We start from the raw sequence: 22,479 nt of genomic DNA, 5'->3' as shown, positions 1-22,479 counted from the left end.
TCCTCATTTTGAGAGATAAACATTTTTGCTTTAAAATATTAACAATAAAATCAAACAGCATCCCAAAAATTCTGGAATTATGTACAAATTATGAGGAAGGGCTATGAACAACAGCCATCCCTTAAGGTCAATGATTCTGTCACAAATATGTATCCCCTTATTTCTCTAGTGTCTATGTAACCCCAACCTGCAACAATTCCCAACTTCAAACTTTAATATTAGTTCTATCCCTATGGCTAATATCACTGAGAGTTGTGTTCCCTGGAGTATTAAAACCTTAAAATTAACTTAGTCACCAGTTCCAGATGGTATTCCAAGTATTAGTTCTGTATTTACCTGTAGAATGGTCGCCCCTTTGTATGAGCTGCACCCTTAATAATTCTGGGCAAAATAATCTAACATTTTCACCATATGGGTTGCAGCACCGTATATCTGTCTTCACTATAGTTCTATGGATACAAGTGAAATTTTCCTTTTCTCAGCTTATTCGTGCGTAAGACACTGGACTGGCATTGACCCTCAGCTCTTCCTTGTCTGTTTACTGCGGGAGGGTATGAGGCGGCCCAATCCCCCCTTCTCATATTTACAATCCATCCAAATCCTGCACTTCCTAACAAGATAAAGGCAAAGACTGGTATTTTTTATTCCCTTGTTTTCCTTTCCTCCATTGTATTTTATTTTTTTACCCATCCCTTTGCCGCAGATAGATTGTCAGTTCCCTCTATAAAAACTAGCACACAGTTTACCTATGAGACTGGAGGAATATAAAAGGTGATTTATAAACATCAGCGATGGCTGCAGTTGTCACAGTATGTTCAGTTGAAAGAGTGGGAAATATCATTAAAAAAAAAAATGATTGGGCACAGTTGCGTAATGAACACCTGTCAAGATAGACACATTAATTGTGTGGGTGCCAGTTCATGGGACATTTACAAAGATGTGAGGAAGGGAGAACCGTCAACACTGCCATAAAGCCTCTCGCACAACACGCACATGCACACACACTCTTTCTCCCTCCTCTCCTCGTATTTGCAGCGCAGTAAATGCCTCGCTGGCGCCGCTACCGGTTGGGTGGCAGACACAGCACACATACAATAACTGATCTTGGAGCTTCGTGCGACTGCTTAGATGTTTTGATTAAACAATTTATAATTACTCGTGGAGTTATATTTATTAAAAACCAACATAGGTTAGTTATTTACGCACATATTCAACCACACAATACAATATTTTTTTTTAACCCAAAATTGCATATGTGTCGCAGTACATTTTTATTACACTAAAAATCGGCATAAAATGTGTGAGCCATACGCGGGTAAATAAGGTATTATAAAAGACTGCTCTCTGATTATTTTCCCTCTTCTACAACATATCTTTAATAGTCGTGTTGTCTGTGGTACTTACGCTTGTAAAGGGAAGCTTGCTAATGTCATTCCTATACATAAAAAAGTTAATAAGATAAATGTTTCCAACTATAGGCCAGTTTCCCTTTTAAATGGTTTTGCTAAAGTATTTGAGTAAATAATGTAAACATCTAGAATTCAGTTTAAAAAAAATAGACTCACTGACTCTCAACATGACTTTAGAACTGGTAAAACAACCATGACTAACTTAGTTTCATCTCTTAACTCCATCTATTCAGAAGTTATTACACGTGGGCAAGTCGATGCTTGTTACTTTGTTTTAGCTGAAGCATTCCGTACTATCAATCATCATATTCTACTTACTAAATATGCTGAATTTGGCTTAAGTGATAAATACATAACTTGGTTATCTAGTTATCTGAACAACAGAAATTTTTATGTGTATCAGTACAAAATGAAAACTCTGATTACATTTGGCAAGTTCTTACGTTCCCCGAGGTGGTACCCTTTCACCGTTACTTTTCAATATCTGCATTGAATAAATAATTTTAGCGCTAAATAATTGGACTGGCACTCTTTTTACTTTCTTTAAATGATTCATGCAATGGGGAATTTTGATTTAATGCAGTTTTTTGGACATACACCATTGCAGTTTTGCACTTTTTGTCATGAAAAAATTCTGAAAATAAAAAAAATAAAAAAAAATATGAAGATAAAAAATACACAGAAAACAAAACTGAATCAGCTGATGTCGTACAAACGGAACCAATGATAAAACTAAACAAGTATTATTAACAACACGACAACGACATGATAATACAAAGGTACTTGGATTTTTTTTGTTAATTGAGCAACACGCTACAGTGAATATGTGATACATAGTGTGGACCTTTTATTTAAGTTATGATTTTTTTTTTTCTTAGGAATAGCAATAAAATACTGCCTTGAACGCTTTCATTTTAAATGCAACTACATAATAAATTTTATCCTAAGGCAATAATTTATCTTTGATGTTGGCAACTATACGAACTTAAAAAACCAAACGTCAAAATCATTGTATATAAACATAAACTTTTCAAGTGATTAAAAAATCTTCTAATTTTTCTGTATTGTATTGCGTGACCAACCTGGAATGTAAAATCATATGCGGAGAATTTGGTACGCATGTAATTTGTAAGCAAGTTAATTTTTCATAAATGATTTTCGGAATGGAGCTAAGGTATGATATAAGCTCACTGCTATGGTACAGCGATTGTAATGATTTGGCTTAATGAATTTTTTGGGAGTATAATAAAATTCTTTATAATTTTATGCCTTTTTTTTTATAACTGCGATCACTTACTCGCGACTTAAAAATTTGGAACATAATTTTTCCGTGACGATTGTTTATATTGTGTTTTGCTCACACGCTAAGAATCTAAAGTCAGGGGTGGTAATGTGTCCAATTCTTTGTGCAGTTTTGACAAGCTATGGCAGTAATTTTGGAGAGACGCAACCCTGGTAGTGTGTGGGGACGTGCCTCATGAGTCATGAGTCATGACCCAGTATAGCAGGTCGTGAGCCACATAAATAATATATAAAATTTTTGTCTGAAATAATTTTTGATTCAAACAACCATTGCTATTAAGGGTAAAATAAACAGAGGTTAAGGGACAAAAAAATTCCTAACTCCCTTATTAGGTTATTTGTTAATTCTTTAATAATTAATTGTAAATCTTTTAAAACTTATCTAAACCTTTGGTCTAAAACAATTTTTATAAGACGAACCATTCATTATCACAAGGGGTTGAAAAAAACGGGTTGGAAGAAAAAAAAATGAAACTTTCATTCCATGTACACTATCTAATACATTCTTGTTTATTTTAAACTTTCTAAATATTGTCTAATATTTTTGTCTCAAGTAAATTTTTGTGTTACCGACCGTATTGCAAGGGATGGAAATAACAAGGATTGAAAGACAAAAAAAAATCATAACTTGTTTATTAAGTAGGTTTACTATCAAATCTGTTATAATTTAATGTAAAAATTCTAAACATTATCTAAAACTATTTGGCTGAAAAAAATTTTGATGATACAAACAGTTACTGTAAAAACAGGTTGAAATAAAAAATAAATACTTCATTTCTATCAAATTCGTTTGAATATATTTTAAACCATTTTAATATTATGTATTTAAAAAATGGCCCAAAGATAATTTTTATACGACTACATAATAGTGAAAGGGATGAAAAATAGTGCTTGAAGGTCAAAAAAAAATATCTATGTACCGTAATAGGCAAATTATGAAATTTGTTCTAAGCTATACAATGCCACTTGCATTTTGCTGCATGGAATTTGAGAAAATGTTTTATCAGTCATTTTAGAATGTTTGACAACATGTGAGATGTACATTAAGTTATTAAATTGTTCCTGAAGTTTATAGAAATTTCCAGAGCATTTTCAGAAGATATAGATACTTTGAAATCTACCTACACCTGTAGGCTTTGCCAAAAAGGTTTGTTTTTAATGTGTTCATGTACTTAGAAATATTAGAAAGAATGGCAGTGGACATAAATGTAATGTAAACAATTTAATAAGGTTTAGGGCTGTTTCAGGTTGGGCCGAACAGATCGTTGTAAACAAAGCGTCTGTGCAGTGCATGCTGAATGTTGTGCAGTACGTACGTCTACAAGGAGCCTCTCGTGACAAGTAAGCTACGTGTCATCTAGTTATCTTTTTTAAAATAGAAACATAACAATCACTCACAGAGGATTTGAGACATTCTTATGTAGGGCTGTAGTTTGCTCTCTCATGCAAGCGGTTATGGAATAATGTGACAGGTTCACAGGTTGAATGTATTTGGCAATACGTACGTGGTGATCTGCTGGTAGCCTCACTAGAAGTCAACTGCCAGCAGTGTTTCCAGATGGAATTTTTAAAATTACCCCATAGCAGACAAAAAAATTCTCCAAAATGATACCATTTCGGCAAATTTTCTCTGAATATCTCAAAGCTACCTTACCTACCTATTCTTTTAAACTAGGGATGGGTCAATCAAATCCTCAAATACCATCAAGTCCTTTGTATTCGTTGGAGCTGATATTCGAAGAAAAAGATTTGAAGAAAAAAAATGAGAGGAAAGAAAGTAAATTTAAAAAAAAAAAAATCAACACTGATAACATCTGAATTTACTAGTAAAATTTTCTTTCTTCATGTCTATCCTGTTACCATTCCCCAAGATAGTGTACTTTTAAACATGTAATTAAATAAATAGAATTACAATATGTATTGATTCTGGAAACTTAGTTATTTAATTTGTAAATAAAAACACATAGCCTAACCAAAAAAATTATAAGAACCTGCTGTAGGAGCATCACATTTGCTTTCTTCATGCTGTTTTCAATGTTTTATTGATTTACCGCAACATGGTGGGTTTTTTGTACTTTTCTGATCAGGGCATAGATATTTGGAAACTTACCAGAAAATTGTGGTTCATGCAGGCCGATATCTTGAATTAATATACATAAAAATAACAGAAATATGCAGAGAAACAACAAACAAACAAACAAACAGACAAGACCAGAGACGAAAAGGAAAGTTGTATTGATTCATCAATTGATTTTAAGTGTGTATGATATCTAGTGAATGTCTAGAACTCTAAGTATGTGTTGTTTGAACTAAAATATCAAAGATGGCATTAAGGCTAGGCAGATAAAATACTATCCTAATTTCCCCAGTACCGAAATTTTGCTTCCCCCAAAATTTATCCAAGATTTTCGTTTCCCAAAATGTTTCCCCCAAAAAAATATTTTTCCCCAAACTTGCCAGACAAAAAAACCCCAATCTGGAATCACTGACTGCCAGACTGCTGCACACTACCTCCCCTGAACGTTGGCAAGGAGAGTAGCATAGGCTTGATCACTAGACCATCCATGAGGTCTGACAGGTGACACTTATCTCATCTCCTTCAGTTTGCCATGGAGTGAACATAGAATATACCAAATCTTTGTGGCCCAAATATCCACCTAGCCTACAAACATGTGATGCAGCTGCTGGACTAATCAGTACCAAATGTCCGTGGAACAAAGAAAATGGTGGAAACCTGAAATATTATTTAATGTAAATTAACCATTGCAATATGACTTTACCTGAACGTCTAAACTGCTTCAAAAGTCACTGTTTCATCTTACATTAGCATTTTTATCTGATCAAAGACAACTAAAAACATGGCATATCAATAAAACAAGTTGTAAAAACCAGAAATAGGCCTACCTTAATTTCTCTTAACTTTTGTTTGTAATTCACCAGCTCTTGCATTGAAACCATAAATGTTTTGTAAGCAGAATAACGTAGATCTTGACATTGTTGCAGTTGCTTCTGGCTCTTGGGGTAGGATCACCCATTAACAGAACTGGAGCCAGAACTGTAGAGCTCTGGTTTGGGGAAGGCCCACAGCTCTACAGGGAGAGGAAAGGCATCCCTAAATAACTCTCTGTCCCTCTCTAGGCTTGAAAGTTAAGTAAATACACAGTTTGAAAGCTGACACTGGCCGTGTTTTGACATGCATATTTTGGGTGACAGGGTGAACTCAAAGGTCATTTTTCCTCTGAGCAGCTCTTAAATAATAATTTAAGACTTTACATTGGTCTACAAGCAGGACACAATTTCTTTGTGACCTAAGTAATGCAAAATGGACAGTCTGTCACAAGAAGAAGATATTTTCTTCATGGCTTTACTAGTATTTTATTGTCACAACATTTTTACTAGGTAGTTTTAAAATGTATTGTTGCAGCACAACACAGTCACTGGATCTGGACTATCTTCACGTCGCTCAAGCCGCGCAGTTTTGTTGCGCTCATTTCACATCCATCATGTACGCTGAGCTGTGGTGTGCACAGCAGATCAAGTAAGTGAAAACTTTCACAATGAAGTAACTGAGAGATGCCATATGTTTGCACAGTTTCTAGGCAATTACAATTTTCTATTGGTTAAGTATAGTGCTGGGCATAAATTAAATGACTGGCAGAGAATGGCGACCCGGCGTAGTGACTATTCCGGATTCCCTAAGTAGAAGAACGGATTTTCATCGAACGGAATAGTGACTATTCCGTCTACGAAATAAATTCTGAAAGGTGGCCCGGATTTGTACCGACACGGAATAGTATATATTCCGCACAATCGTAGGAATGACGGAATTGTGTCGAAACGGCGTAGTGACTATTCTGTTTGTTATTAGCATCTACAAATAGCACACGGAAAAGTGTCGAAATATTTTAGGTGAAATTCCAGTGACTAACCTGTACGCCAGAACCATACCAATCGGGAATTCTGTCGAATCTGATATTTTAAAACTAGTTCATATAAAATGACGGTAGATTGCAGGCTTATCCTGTTTGAGCAATGCTGCCACCTGGCAGTGAAGCTAAAAGCTATGAGTTTAACTTGAAGTTGAAATACTATCCACGGAGTTTCGCAAGGGTCGCAGAGATCATCAAAATCAACGTTTTCATAATAGGATTATAAATGCCATTAACAGAATCTTAGTATCAGGTTTATTTCCACATAATTTAAATACAAAAAAAGTCACATACCTATAGATGAAATAATAATTGGTTCATAAATAATAAATTGACAGTTAATGTTAAAAAAACCTGCTATACATGATAATATTAAAATATAATTATACATCAGCAAATCTGGATATAAATTTGAACTATTATTAAATCCAAAAAGTACGTTTACATCAAAGAAATTGGGCTTAAATATTGACTGCACTTTATTTAAATCATGGTTCTGTACATGTTGTATACAAAAATCTAAAATAGTCCCTGTACCCGTACTTATATTTTAAAACAAATATATATTTCTTTTAGTTAAATTCATATTTTTTAAATTTTGAAATGCACTTTCATTGGTTGCCATTTGTAACGTTTCCGTGCATTGTGGAAGCAGCAGATGCGACAATGAAATGTCAGGGAGATCCTTCTCCGTTTACGTTTTCGATGTCTCCGTTTCCGTGCCATTGTAGAACGGGCCTGAGAGTGCATTTCAAGATTAATAAATAATAATAAAAATTTTTTTTTTAAATTTAATTACGGGCAGAATTTGCAAATATATAAAATTAACGACAAATTAATAAAGAACACTAAAAATGTTAGTTTTTCAAACAAATGTTAACGTATTTAGAACATAAACAAACATGACTAGGACTACCACCAAATCCAAATACTCGGCGTCTATTGGTCGCACGGAGCAACGTAAACGGAAGAGCTAATCCGTGCGGGTCCGTCTCCATCTGCGTGCCATTGTGGAAACTCTGTTCCGTGAGGTCCGTCTCCGTTTACGTGATCCGTCTCCGTTTCCGTGCCATTGTAGAACGGGCCTTAAAAAGAACCGTATCATTATGTTTTTTACAACTGACTTTCTGAATTATGAACATAACTTTTGTAGCCTTATTTTGGATGTCAGGTGCCACAGGAATGAAATTTATTAGGAAATGAGAATTGCAATCGTTAGAGTTAATACATTTTTCGCAGTTGGAGCTTTGTTTGCATTAACATTATTTCTTAAATCACGCCTTATTTGAGCCGTGAGCCGGCTGGTGTAAGCAATTTAGCCTTGCGTACATCTTGGATACAACTGTTTCTTAGAACATGCTAGGATTCAAAAACTGTATTCGACACTTCATCGTCGCCTTTAATAGCTCCCTTATATTTTCTGAAAGCAAGTATCCCCTCGAGCCATCAATAACAAGATGCCGGTGTCATCTGTGCAGACGGAGGACGCGCCACACGCCGGGTTTATAAGAATAACTAGACCACTTTGTTAAGCAAATCAGTTTGAAAAAATTTTGATATTTCTGTAGCTAGAAACATAGGTGCGCGAATGGAAAAGCATGGTAAATAAATTGTGGCGTGATAGACCCGGTGCAGGGAGATACCCATGGCACACAACTTTGTTAGAATTAGAGGTGATGATTAGGTCAAGCCACTAACTACCCAGATAGTAAAATAGACTTGAATCGAGCTTGAATCAAGCTTGCCGTGAGTCATGACAAGCCTACAAGCTTGAATCAAGCTTGCCATGGCAAGTGTGTTAGCTTGAATCAAGCTTGATTCAAGCTAACTAGTTTACATTTGACAAGCTTGCAGCAGCAAGCCTGCCATGATAAGCTTGCAGCAAGCTTGCCATAATGTGATTGAATCAAGCTTGCAGCAGGCTTGCCACGACAAGCTTGCAGCTGGTTGCCATGACAAGCTTGCAGCAGGCTTGCCTTGACAAAATTGCAGCTGGCTTATCGTGACAAGCTTGCAGCAAGCTTGCCGCGACAAGCTTGTAGCTGGTTTTCCATTACATTTTTGGTGCTGGTTTGCCATGACAAGCTTGCAGCTGGTTTGCAGTGACAAGCTTGCATTAGGTTTGCCATGACAAGCTTGCAGCTGGTTTGCCGTGACAAGCTTGCAGCTGGTTTGCCGTGACAAGCTTGCATTAGGTTTGCCATGACAAGCTTGCAGCTGGTTTGCCGTGACAAGCTTGCATTAGGTTTGCCATGACAAGCTTGCAGCAAACTTGCTGCGACAAGCTTGCAGCTGGTTTGCCATGACATGTTTGCTGCTGGTTTGCCATGAAAAGCTTGCAGCAGGCTTGCCTTGACAAGCTTGCAGCTGGTTTGCCATGACAAGCTTGCAGCAGGCTTATTGCCTTGACAAGCTCGCAGCTGGTTTGCCATGACCAGCTTGCAGCAAACTTACCATGCCAAGCTGTCAGTGGCTTGCCACTAGATGTCATGAGATGCTTGCTATGCAGCAAGCTAGTAGTGAAGTGCTTGCAACAAGCTTATAACAAGTGTGCTTTCATATGCTTGTAGTAAGTCTGATTGAAATTATTATACTATCAAATTGGTTTTGCTGCAAATTTGCAGAAAATTTCAAGACTGCCATTAGTTGTCTGAAGAGTAAAATAAATTTTGTACAATCAGTGCAACACTGCTGCTGATACAGGCGGAAGAACACGTAATGCTTATATTGTTCTGTCAATAATCATTATTGTACATCATTCTACAAAAAGCCAGCTACAAGTAGGTAGAGTTGACTATGCTTAATAAAATAACATATCAAAAGTTTACCGCTGTATACCTTGTGCGTATCACCGAAAATTTGCATTTAAGTCCTTGATGACAGCGACTTACATCAGTCCATTAAAATGCTACCCATTTGTACAGTTTTTAATTTAGACTGTCCATAAAATTACCAAAATAATCTTGAGACTCTAATGCAGCAATTAATGTTGTAAAAAGCATAAATTATTAATATTAAAGATATGATATTAAGCGATTAATTCATTACTTTTTTTTCTTTGACACCCAGATAAAAATACGATATACACCAATTTGAAGAGCCCAATGCGAAAAATGTCCAAATAATTGTTTATGGTTATACCTTTAGCTTTAAGACAGTATATTTATAAAGAGTCTAACGTAATTAGTTAGCTTATTAAAGCGGCCCGAGCGTTGCAATGTACTGCGGCCGTACTGATCTCTCACGGCCACCGCCGCGCCGGCGCGGCATTGCGACAAACTGCGTACTGCGACACTCATTCAACTTGGTCTTACTTAGGGATTACTTTAAACATAGCTAATTCATATGATAGGGTGTATTTATGTTACATGTATTGAGATTATGCATTTTTTTCTTATATGAATTTTTTTGATACAATAAAATTAACAATAAACGATTTCTGCTTGGAACTTGTAAATGAAAAACTCTAGAGGACCTCTGGTTTTATATATGCATGGATTTATTCTGTTACAACAATTTTATTATTAAAAATTATTTTTGTAGCAACTATTTTTTTATTTTTTTATTTCTGATATATCGTTTTATTTTCGATCAGAACAATGCAAAATTTTAATGTAGTCTGTATTCTAAAATATTAAAAATTCTATATTTACTTCTTTAAAATCAGTTTGCTACATAAAAATTTAATAAAACGATACATCGTAAATTTACTCTGAGTTTTTTTTTTTTTTCATTTTTATAACATAATTCCTATAATAATAGGTATTACTTTTTTTTTTTTTCAGAAAATAAATAAAACACGAGTTGTGTTGTAAAATGTATAGGTAGCATTACAAATTTAGTTTTTTTATAAGTTAATGTATTTGAGTGCTGCGCCTAGCTGACGTCGTTGGATTGCTAGTGGCAAAGAGCGGTGGTGGATGTTTTTGCAAGAGTTTGACCGTATTTTATGACCCTAGCTGTGAGAGGGTGTTCGTCCCAGAAATCCTAACGGTTAAGGAAACTAGTCATTCTCTGTCACGTACGGGTGTGCTACTCGCGCAATATAGTCAAATATCGTCAAATATCACAACTTTCCGGGACGCTCGGTCATTTCTCGGTTAGCTCTGGTTTCACCACAGTAAACGGAACAAAATCCTGTCTGTAGTGATTTCATATTCCTATTACCGTAGCAGTATGGCGTTTGAAGAAAAACCAAGTTTGCTGTATACTGAGAGCCTACTTAAAAAAAGTATTTATGGAGTTATTAAATTATTTACGAAACACAATTTTGTGGATCGTTTGGGAAATTATCATTTAGGACTTAAATGCTCGTTATTGGTGTGATCACAGGGATTACATCAGTAAACTTTTTACATGTTACTAAGAAACGGTCATTCTACAACTGTACAAAGTTTCTTCTTTGGGATAATTTTCCATGTATTAAAAACCTTTGTTTCTTAACAGCGAAATTCGTCCCGACCCGAGCCATCTTCGGCATCCTCGCAGTAGTACACACTACGCGGCTCGTATCGCTTCGGCGGTCAGACAAATTGTACCAGACTCTCAACAAATAAACTAATGTAAAGCTTAAGAACTTTGCAACTACTTTTATTTAATGTTTTCACATCGGGCTTTTCATGCGTATTTCCATTTGTGCCATTTTTTGCATAACACCTCTCTCCTAATATTATTGAATTCATAGCATATTTAGTCAAACGTAGTGAAAGGTTTTTTAATTTAATTATAGAGATTATGTTTTGAGTTAGTTTTGGTTTGCTATTATGAAGGTCTACTATAGTAATTACGTTTAAGGAGTGCTATATTGTTAAATTGCCAATAAAGTATTATTTAGTACTTAATTACATGTTTTCGGTGTTACGCGCAAGGTTTGCGGAGGTAAAAATTTCACATGTTGCTAGAAAACGTGTATGTTACTACTGTTTCAAATTTCAGTTTGGAGCAAATTTTACAAAGATTAAAACTCTTCTATTTCGTGGGAGTGGAAGTGGCCCCAGCGCTTGCGGCTGTGGCTCTGTCGCAGTGCGTAGACGACATTGATGCGCTCGGAAGGCTCTAGTGATCCAATAAATTAAGCTAGACCTTTAAGAGATATGTCGCTGTTAAGCTTAAGAATTATACAACAACTTTTGTTCAAGAAATATTTTCGTAAAACCCTTTATTTTTAAGTGAATAATATTTTTATTTCCTTGACTGATGTAAAAAAAACTTATTTCATTAATGAAACAATTTTTTTCTTACCTTTTATATTAACACTTAGAACTTTATTCATTATAAATGTGTGTAGTAGTGTTTTAAGATTATTTTCAAAAAGCTATCGAGAGTCTACGGTAAAGAGTGCGTAAACGGAAAGCATTTTAATAAACTGCTGTCAGTCGCTGTCATCTAGGGCTTAACTTGTGATACGCACAAGGTCTACAGCGGCAAACTTTCGGTATGTTATTAAGCATAGTCGATTCTACCACTGTGCTATCATATTATTTATCTTGTTTGGTATCCTTCCGCCCAGCGGTCAAATTAACGTTGTCAAGGGCCTAAAACTCGTGCCCAAGCGTCTATTACGGGAAATGTGAACATATTACAACTTTTAAAAATTATCTACACACTAATTCTTACGCTAACTTCACTGTACGCAGTCACATACACCTTTACCTGTAACTATTTTTAAATGGAGTTTAAATAGAATATAATTAATGTCCATATGGTTTATATATAATACTAGCTGCAGTACCCAACGTTTGCCAGGCTGAACCCAGGGTGATATATTGTCCGCGAGTAAGGCCGGGCTTCAACCAAATTCACTCCGGCCGTGGGATAGGCATTTACATGCAAAACAAATTATTGCGCGTTTTCCACAATTTTTGTGATAATAGCGTCAAACAAAAACATTGTTGTAGATTTTGAAGACCTTTAACAGTGCTATGGCTTCAAAAGTTTTAATTTTTTATTTCAAGATGGTGATATCATGTGATATAATATTCAAAGTATCATAGTTTTCAGGCTATTAATTAAATCGCTTAAACAGCTGTACTGCACCCTTGACTGAGTTGAATTCTTTAAAAAAAGTCAGCGGGACTGATACTCTATCTCTAAAAACAAAGACATAGCATGTAGGGGCGCAACAACTAAATTTCCAAAGGGTGGGCAATATACCTTTTTATAAAGAATCATCTATCCCCCCTATTGAAGCTGGGGGTCCGGGGGTCCGCCCCCGGGAAATTTTTTTATTTTAGGTGGAAAATGGTGCTATTTAAGCAGTTTTATTATCTAAAAATTGATTACACAGCACTTTCTTTGCCCCCATTTGCCCCCACTTCAAGATTTCAGAAGGGGGGGGGGGGGGGCAAAATACCCTTCCCCCCCCCCCTGTTGCGCCCCTGACAGCATGGTTATTTGTAATGGAAACATTGAGGCCGAGAGGCCCAGCCAACACCCTCTGGACACAAGGCCTGCTTTCAAGCGCGTGATGTCATCAAGAGTGGTCCCTCACTCCGCTCTACGGCGCGCCTATTTCACAGCGTTTTAGCTGCTTTTCGCTGTTATTTTATTACTTTTATAATCTTATAATTCTGTCTCACTGTATGGACATCACATATAACATTAATTAAAAGTAATTGTGGATTAAAATTTAACTAGTTAAGTCATGCGATTTAAATCCGGAGTACAAAATCAGTAATTTCTCGAAGAGGAAATCTTCGACACACATAGTCTTAGCTTGTCTAATATAGTATTAGACACATTTCATTAAAGCGTATTCGTCAATCATTTAAAATTTAATCGTATAATGTTATTAAAACTGATATTTTTAAGAATGAAAATGCGTGGCTAAGATAACCATTACAAAAACGTATCAGAGTGTTATAATACGGTTTTAAGAAATTGACTTAAAGTTTATAGACATAGTCATTTTTTTATTTATTACATTTTCTAACGTGCGCTTTTAAAATATACTTTGGATGTTTTGTAAAAACGTTTCTACTCACAGCAGTGCTAGTTTCGTTAATAAACACAGTTATAGACTGTTTTATCACGACAGCAGGCCACCGAAGCAAACTATATTTTCTTTATTTTAATGAATTTTAGGTTCTTATCAAGAAGCTAGTTCAGTTTGACTAAGCTCATCGAAACAAACGAACTCTGCTGAAGTAATTAAAAAAAAATTCTGTCATTCCATTTATTATCCATAAACTGTTTTGGCTGTTTTTAAACTTATGATGACAATATGTTTATAAAGCAAAATAATTACCACTAGAATTATTTTAGAACGCACTTATAGTCTTACCTAACCCAGACGCCTCCCAAACAAATACGCTTAGTTTTAGTTAGGTTACGAAAAAAAGATCCAAATGGACTTTCAGTTTATGACTGAATATAGCTACATAACATAAAAACATACCTACACATAATAAACGATATTATAACAAGACGTAACTTTATTAGATTTCATAATTGCTGAAGACAGTTTTCCTGTTACAGAACAAACTTTGAACATCATTCACAGTATATTGTTACAATACCAGCAGAGTATATAGTGATTAGTATATTTCAACAGTAATTGGTTTTAATGGTTAAATGTAAACATCATCTTCAGCCGACGATAAAAGGCTATAATGACCATAAAAACAAGTGCACTTTGTAGTCATAATACGGTTTCAAGTGAATTTAGTCAACCAGAGAAAAAGTACTCTTCTCTCGTATGTAACTGATACTTACTTTGTAGTGTTTCAAGAAATTAAAATTTTATTTGTTCTTATTGTTGAACGGGCAATTTTTTTTTGTGTAAAAATGAGGCAAAATTATTTCTTCCTGGGTTCCTAAAAGAATCTTATGGGCATGAAGTGTAATGGAATACACAAATTGAGAATTTCAAGTTACAGGGAAATAATTAAAATGTATGTTTTCAAATTCCAGGTGGACAGACTGTTCAAAAAATGAAATAACAAAAATTTGAGTTTAATTGAACATGTGCTAACTCCTGTTGCAAAAAATTATTTTTATTTCAGGGCTTTCTCGACTATGACTAGGTGCTGACAAATAAGAAGGGCAGTTGGGAAATATTTCTGGAACGGCATCATCACATAATCTTGGGTGTGCCAGTGGAGCAGTCAGATGTTTGCCAGTTCTAGAATCAAAACAGTTTGTTTCCTTCAGTATGTAGTCTGACTAGAAATGCAACTCACACACCTTAAAATAAAGAAAATAATTATTTGAAACAATGCATTCATTTTAACAAGACCAGTTGAGCAAATACAAATTTGGTTTATATTGCATAATATTTTTCATTTATTGGTGTAGGTTTGACCTTTATTAAGATTTCAGGGTCAGTTAATTGCGTTTACATAGAAAATATAGTTATTTAGCAATCTTTCTTATCCTACGTTTATTATGAAGTTTAACAGTAAACATTTTTCTGCCAATATAAAGAGGAAGTGTAAGTAATTTTCTGACGTTTGAATAGTGTTTTATAAGATTATTCAGTATTAAACCACGTAATTGAAATATACATCCGAGAAACCTATTAATCAGTAAGTATAAAATACTATAATTTTTTATTTGATACCAAGCAGTGGTATCATTGACTAAGCATGCTCGTTTATTTTACTGGCATTGTGGGGAAAGAGCAAGTTAAATTTGACAGTCTTAGCGATAGTTTTATGCATTTGAAACCACTTAAATCCAATGTTATTAAGAAATCAAAACAATTTCTGCGCATATAATTTTAGTAATGAGAATTAATATTCGTTAATTTTGTTTCAAAATAATACGAAAAAATAATACTACGAAACTTTTAGTAATGTTTATAAAGCTATAACTAAAAATTATGTACCAACGTAATTAGTTCATGGTCTCACGAATAAATATACATATTAATTTTGAACCAAAATGAGCTTTAGTTATCAGAGTTACCGAAAAAATGTAAATTTAAATGCAATTTATGTTAACCTGTATTAATTTGTAAAGTTAACAAACAAATAAAAAATCGTTTTCTCTTACACTATGCATCAGAATTCTCATGTTTATCTACAAAAAGACCCATACAGAAGATATGACCATCTAACATTCTATACATGAAACAAAGATGTAATCGAATTAAAAATGTTTTTTTTCCCTCTAAATTCCTTAAATGATGATTTTTAAAATCAGGCATTTTTATTTTTTAAGAGAAAATTGCCCCTTGAAATGTTTTCAAGTATTTTTAAAGAATTCATAATTTAACATTCATGCATAACACATTTAAATATTACCTTCTCCAACATATATGGTAGTTTAAATATCAATAGCATTATACATTTGAAAGTGGATGTATATGTATGTATGTAAGTATACATGTTTATATATAGCGTGAGTATTAGTGACTTGTAAATTTAATGCTTCTTGCAGGAAATTTCAAATATAATTCTAATAGGCCTTTGCTTTACTGTATTATATTTATTTTTTCTCTTTGGTTATAAATGCTTTTGTTTTATAGTTCGTTACATTCGTTAACACAACAGCGATACGGCATGTTAACTGATCTCTCAGTTCCAAATCACATAAGAAATCCACATCCCGACACAACGACTATACGGAATGTTAAGTGATAGCTCGGTTCGAATTGCAGCAAAATCCGACATCGAGTAACAAAGCATTGAACCAGCTTGTGAACTGACCGCTCAGCACGAAATCTGTACAAAAACTGACATCTGACAAGCTACAGAAGGGAAGGAACACGTGCGCGCGCTAGGCTCGACCCTTGCCGGCCGGGGCAGGCTAGGACCACTCCTGCTGACGCAGTGATGCCAACTTGGGGGTTTTCCCCCCAAATTTAGGGGGAAACAAGATGTCCAGGGTTTTTTTTAGGGGGTACATTTATTTAGGGGGATTTTTTAGGGGGTACTTTATTCAAGAAATTTCTTTTCTCTACAAACACACTTTTTGCTCAATTATCATCGGTTGCCTTGAAAATATGTTTAAACTAATGCCGTACTTCGTGTATTGTACTCATTGGCGTAGCTGTGTTCATAAAGTTGGAGGGGACAAATACCTAATGATTTTGATGTCATGTAAACACATTCCCCTCTTACTATGACGGGGGGTCCGGGGGTCCTCCACCGGAAAATTTTGATTTCAAAAGTGCAAAATAGCGCGTTTTAAGCAGTTTTTGTATCTAACCATTGGATACATCGATGTTAAAATTATTATTGTTTTCTTAAGATAAAATTTGAGCGTGAAGAAATTACAAATAAAGTTGGTCAGAATAATATTATAAAATAAAAATATCACGGTCTAGAAAGTTGGGGGGGGGGGGGGGGGGGGGACAGTCCCCTCCACCCAAAAAGTTCAGGGGGACACGTCCCCCCTGTCCACCCGGTTCCTACGCCCCTGCTTGTACTAAGCAAGACGCAGGTGGCGCTGGTGGCTGAAATTACCAATAACTTACTGCTCAAGTCAAGAGAACGCAGCGTGATATCCAGGCCGATGCCTTCGACGAAATATTAGAAGCTTATCCCAATGACATTTAATAATATTGTGTTTAGAAGGAATAAAAGGAGACATTGAAGCAATTCGTTTTTTTTATTTTAATTCTGTCTCGTTTAATTTGATTAACATATATCAATCATTGATTAACATATATAAATATGTAAAATGTACTCACATAAATATAAAAGCTAGTTTTTACTACTTCAACGTATTTTTAATTCATATTTGAAATTACCTCTCAAACCAAGTGTACAACAAAAACTTTAGGGGTTTTTGATCGACATTTAGGGGTATTTGAAGTTGGTCCTAGGGGGAACATTTTGTAGGAGTTGGCATCTCTGTGCTGACGTCACACGCCTCCCTCCGTTTAGAAAGCAGGCCGAGGGTGTTGGCCCAGCACATGGTTGTTGACGAGGGCTGACAGGGGGGAGAGGAAGACGCGCGAGGTGGCGGAGACAGGCTGCCGTGTTGCCAGCTCCTTCCTGGAAGGTCACCCACCCCTCGCGACTGTGGACTCTTTACAGGACAGCATATAAAAACAAAAACTGATAGCATGATGGTCATGCTTTAAAAATAATAAAAATTGTGCTTACGCAGTTCGTCTTCACAAATTAAATTTGTACATTACTTTAAATAGTTTTTTCTGTGGTCGTTATTTCATACATAATTTAGGATGATTTTATGTCACACTGTTATGCACACCGAGGCTTCTTCGAAACAATCCTGTCTAAACCAAGTGCTTATTAATTTTTTTAACTTCACATTTATTATGACAAGAGATCTCAAATTCCTATCTGAATATCTACACACACTTGATAAAATTTTATTTTAATAGCGAGTTTTAAAAATAACACAGAATAGTTTTTTGCTATCTATAGATTTAGGCTGCTCCTGAAAATTCAAATGTTTCTGAAGACGCACAAACGATTACATTTGTTTCAAACTTTGATATTTTTGGTAGAGCCGTGTAGATAAAAAAATCTAGCGACACTCACATTCTGTCAGTTAGACTTTTTTTTAAGAAAAAGATTTTATGGCGTCGAGGTCCGTGGCTAGCTGCGCCCTCGGCTACCGAGCATGATGGGAAGGGATGGGGAAAGGTGTGTGACGCCAGCGTCTCACCGAGGTCACTCATTCTCTCTTGTGTAGTATTAGTGTTCGGAACGCTCGACTACGTGTGACTTATTCAACGAAGTTTTATTAAGTCTTGGTACGCAGTGTGCGATTATGGGCAGCACAAAATTCCTCAAGAAACGGCCACAATAAATTGTCAAAGCGAAAGAAATCCGCAAAAAAAAAAGGTTCTGGCACTATGCTAAAAATAAAAAAGGTACCTATGTACATTGAGTGTTATATTTATTTTTATGCATACATGGATATGAGACATTTATGTGTGACCTACTGTAAAACTTTTAAAATAAGGTTGAAAACTGACTGTCCTGGAAATTCATTTTTTACATTATTAACAGTTGAAAAAAAAATATTTGCTCTAAACACATTTAAAACGGATTTAAGGTTTTCTTTTATGCTTAAAAATAATTTCTATATGCCTATATATTGAAAATTTATTAATGATACATTACACTTGTGTGCTAGTGACAATGTTAACCGTAAAAGTGCGGATGCATACGGGACAATTTTGATTTTTGTATGCAGCTATAAATACCATTTTTATTAGGATGCAATTTTATGTCTATACAATTTTTTTGTAATCTTTACTGTCAATTTCACGTGCTGGCACTTATTTGCCAGCGACAAAAGATTATAAAACAGAAACTGAGAAAACAATCCAGAAATATTTCTGTAAAATATTCTTTATGTTATTCCATTTTAAAATTTTACCATGTTTATATTTTTTTAGACGTATACGTAAAACAAACTTTTTATTAACAATTCACTTAATGTAAGAATCTATTTACATTAAAAGTATTACTAAATTAGATTTTCTGAGTTTTGGTGACGACTTTGCCCACTCACCGATGGACTGCCATTGTGATTATACACACGTCTTATATTTGCTACAATGTGACTGAAAAACGTTATATAATTAACGTTTATATAGTTTTATTTAACAGTAATGAATAGTATCAAAATGTATATTATTAACGTCATGTTATAATTGCATGTCTAACATCTAACAGGTGCACAATGTTAGTATATTTAGGAGTATCATTTCTGTGGCAAAACAACTTATGCAATTAATGTTGATTGCATCCATCACTGCAAGTCACTTTGGAAGAAAGAAATAATATCGTAGAACGAACAAAAATGCAAGCTGATTGTGAGCTATGGCACAAAATGAGACGTGTGCGGTTAAAAGCCAGTCATTTTGGCGTTGTTTGTTGCCGGAAAGAATCTACGTCCTGTTCAAATCTTGTTAAACAGTTACCTACTTAACAAGCCCCCGTTTTCGACACTGGCAATGGAATACGGTCGTCGCAATGAGCATATTGCCATTCAGAGGTTTCAAGCACAAACCGGATTAGTTGTACAGAAATGTGATTTATTTTTGGATCTATAATAGGGAGATTTGAGTGCTAGCCCCGACGGACTTGTGCTCGAAGAAAATGCGATTGTTGAAATCAAGTGTGTGCCTTTTGTAGTTGACCAAGGACTCCAAAAATCTGCTATAAGAAAAAGAAAGTTTTTTCTACGTGTGAATGACGATGGAAGTTTAATACTTAAACGTTCACACCTTTATTTTTATCAGCTGCAAAGGACTTTAACAAAGCGCGAATATTGTTACTTCATAGTAATGTCTGGCGTTCGTCAGAATTTACACGTAGAAAGAGCAGAAAGAGATAAGCTCATGTGGAAAACAGAAATGTTGCCGAAACTGACTAGATTTTATCGTAGGTGTTTACTGCCTGAGGTAGTGGTGCCAAATCAAAGCATAGGCAGAGCCATTAGAGAACCAGACTACATTTTGTAAGCTGAAAAAGCTTGGTAGAGAAACAGCAATCAAGACGTTAAAAACTGAGCTGGAAACAGCAAGGGATAAATGAATGTAAATATAATTGAAGTAAGATATTTTTGTTCTTTGAAACTCTGGACGATTAGCCATAAAATGTTCTGTTGTGTTCAAATTTGTTCTAACATCGAAAACATTAAGTTAAACGAGAGAAAAAAATATTTTTGGAAGTAACTGTTCATGAGTTTTATATAAGGTTCTAATTTTATTTGAAGTTTATATTTTATGTTCTGTGGAGACATACCTTTTAAAATATTGTTTACAGTGAATTTCGAAGAACTGTTATATGTAGTTGTTTATTTTGTGTATACTATATTGTAAAAAAACGAAAATTGATTTATTTATTGAAATGGATGTTCTAGTAATATACATGTCTTTTGGTCTCTATATTGATGTAAACTGCGTTTCTACTATCAGTGATATGGTTTTTCTTTTCAATATTAGTATGTTTCTTATTTTTCAGCTTTTTGTCTATAGTGCTTTATAGAGTCTAGATTACATACAGACTACCAATTTTGAGATATATACAGGTAAATAACTATGCACTGGCAAAACGTCTGTCGGGATCTGAAAGTGATATAAATTATTTTGCACACTTGACATTCAAATTAAGAAGATAATTACTATCTACATCTTATTTCAAAAAAGGTCCCATTCACCCTGTGTTCAGCCCGGGCAACGTCGGGTACTGCAGCTTGTCTATATTATATATATATGTGTATATATATATATACACATATATATATATATATATATATATATATATATATATATATATATATATATAAAATTATTTTTCATGCATTTAGCACAATTTTTACTCAATTGAAAATCTCTGTATGTATAAATAAATGCTGATATATCATTATTTCCTTGTTAATAGGAAACAAAAAGGAAATAAATATATTTATAGGCTATATATATATATATATATATATATATATATATATATATATATATATATATACACACACACACATATATTACTTCAGTTTATAAGTTTGCAAGTTAAGAACAAATATCCATGAACGATACGGGGCTCTTGGTTTGCCTATTGTACTTGCACTTGGAAATTGTTTTATAAACTTAAGTTTTAATACGTCAATGTATTAGGTCCTCATTTTTTACATTTCATTAAATTGTCAATGTGTAGCAAGTATACGTATGTACATGGTGTTTTATTTCTTACGAAATATTTGTGTCTTGACTCATCTCGACTACTGTTAAATTATTCAGTATTTTACAAATTGTTTAATATTTCAAAAATAGTCCTGCCCTATAACTGGAATCTATATATATAACATAATTCAAACATTTGGTCACAAGCGTAATATCCGCATACATTATGTGGAGAAGTTAAAATATTCTAAATAAAAAAAATAGGTTTGCTCATAAAATTAAATGTGTGTTTCTAGGAAAACCCACCAGAGTGTCGGGGCTTATGTTACGGTGTTACGGGACGTGTAAGTGCACGTAATCCTTGAACATGACATGTGATAAGAGTCCAGTTTAACTGACCATTGGTTGTAGAATTATAACTAAAAAAATATATTAAAAATACGTTATCAATTTAGTATCTGAATTCATCTCCAAAAAACCCTGCTCTATATGATGCCCAATGAAGATTCCTGCTGTCCCGGGCTTCTAGTGCTGAAACACTGCTGAGTGAGTGTGCCTCGCCGAAAGTCCGCCCCTAGCTAGACACGCGGCTGTTCTCCTCAGTGGGACACAGAACTGGCAACACCGGATGAACACGTGATCCCGCCAGCGCACCCCTTCCACCCTTCAGCCTACTCGCTGCCAAGGTCATATCTCTGTCTGCGATCTCTCGCTCTCATTTCCACCCCAGCACTACCTGTTACCTGGTGACCATGATTCACAACCGCGACCTTAAAGCTTGCCCTTAAAACAAAATTTATAGCACTATATGAGAGTGTGGTGGTCATAGAGAAATAACACACAATAGCTGTTTGTATGTCTATAAGCCTTTATCCTATAAAAAAACTTTTCATTTGAAAAAACAAATATTTAGGTCATTAATTGAGATAAAAACTATCCTACCCCTCAAGTTGGACTAAGTTACGTATATGTGCAAAATTTCATTAAAATCGGTTAAGTAGTTTCGGAGATTAGCGTGGACGAACATCGTGACACGGGATTTTTATGTATAAAGATATATCAATAAAAATATACAGCATTTCAGCTAAGTTACCTATATATTTATATTCAAAATCATAACGACTAAAATTATGTTATTTAAAAAATTCTGCTGTCTGAATATGCTTACTCATATCAGCCTCAAGGGCAATAAAATATTTTATAGTTATTAAAAATCAAAATAACTATATAATTGTGTAACTAAAGACCAGAATTTTCTAACAGCTTTCAATCGATCTTAAAAGTTATA

General features: G+C 34.7%; 1 protein-coding gene across 3 annotated transcripts in view; it reads left to right on the top strand.

Moving 5' to 3' along the window:
• The window catches only part of LOC134544482 (serine-protein kinase ATM), a 207,318-nt gene that overhangs the window by 109,162 nt on the left and 75,677 nt on the right, over window positions 1–22,479 (top strand). For all 3 annotated transcript variants that reach the window (XM_063388481.1, XM_063388480.1, XM_063388482.1), the window contains exons 31-32: window positions 3,959–4,052; window positions 6,136–6,249. In XM_063388481.1, the coding sequence (XP_063244551.1) occupies window positions 3,959–4,052; window positions 6,136–6,249 (208 nt within the window). The remainder of the gene's footprint in view (window positions 1–3,958; window positions 4,053–6,135; window positions 6,250–22,479) is intronic.

This window comes from Bacillus rossius, chromosome 1 (assembly GCF_032445375.1).
Source record: "Bacillus rossius redtenbacheri isolate Brsri chromosome 1, Brsri_v3, whole genome shotgun sequence".
NCBI classification, from domain to species: Eukaryota; Metazoa; Arthropoda; class Insecta; order Phasmatodea; family Bacillidae; genus Bacillus; species Bacillus rossius.
Note: the sequence above shows the minus strand (reverse complement) of the source record. Positions and strands in the feature narration are given on the sequence as shown.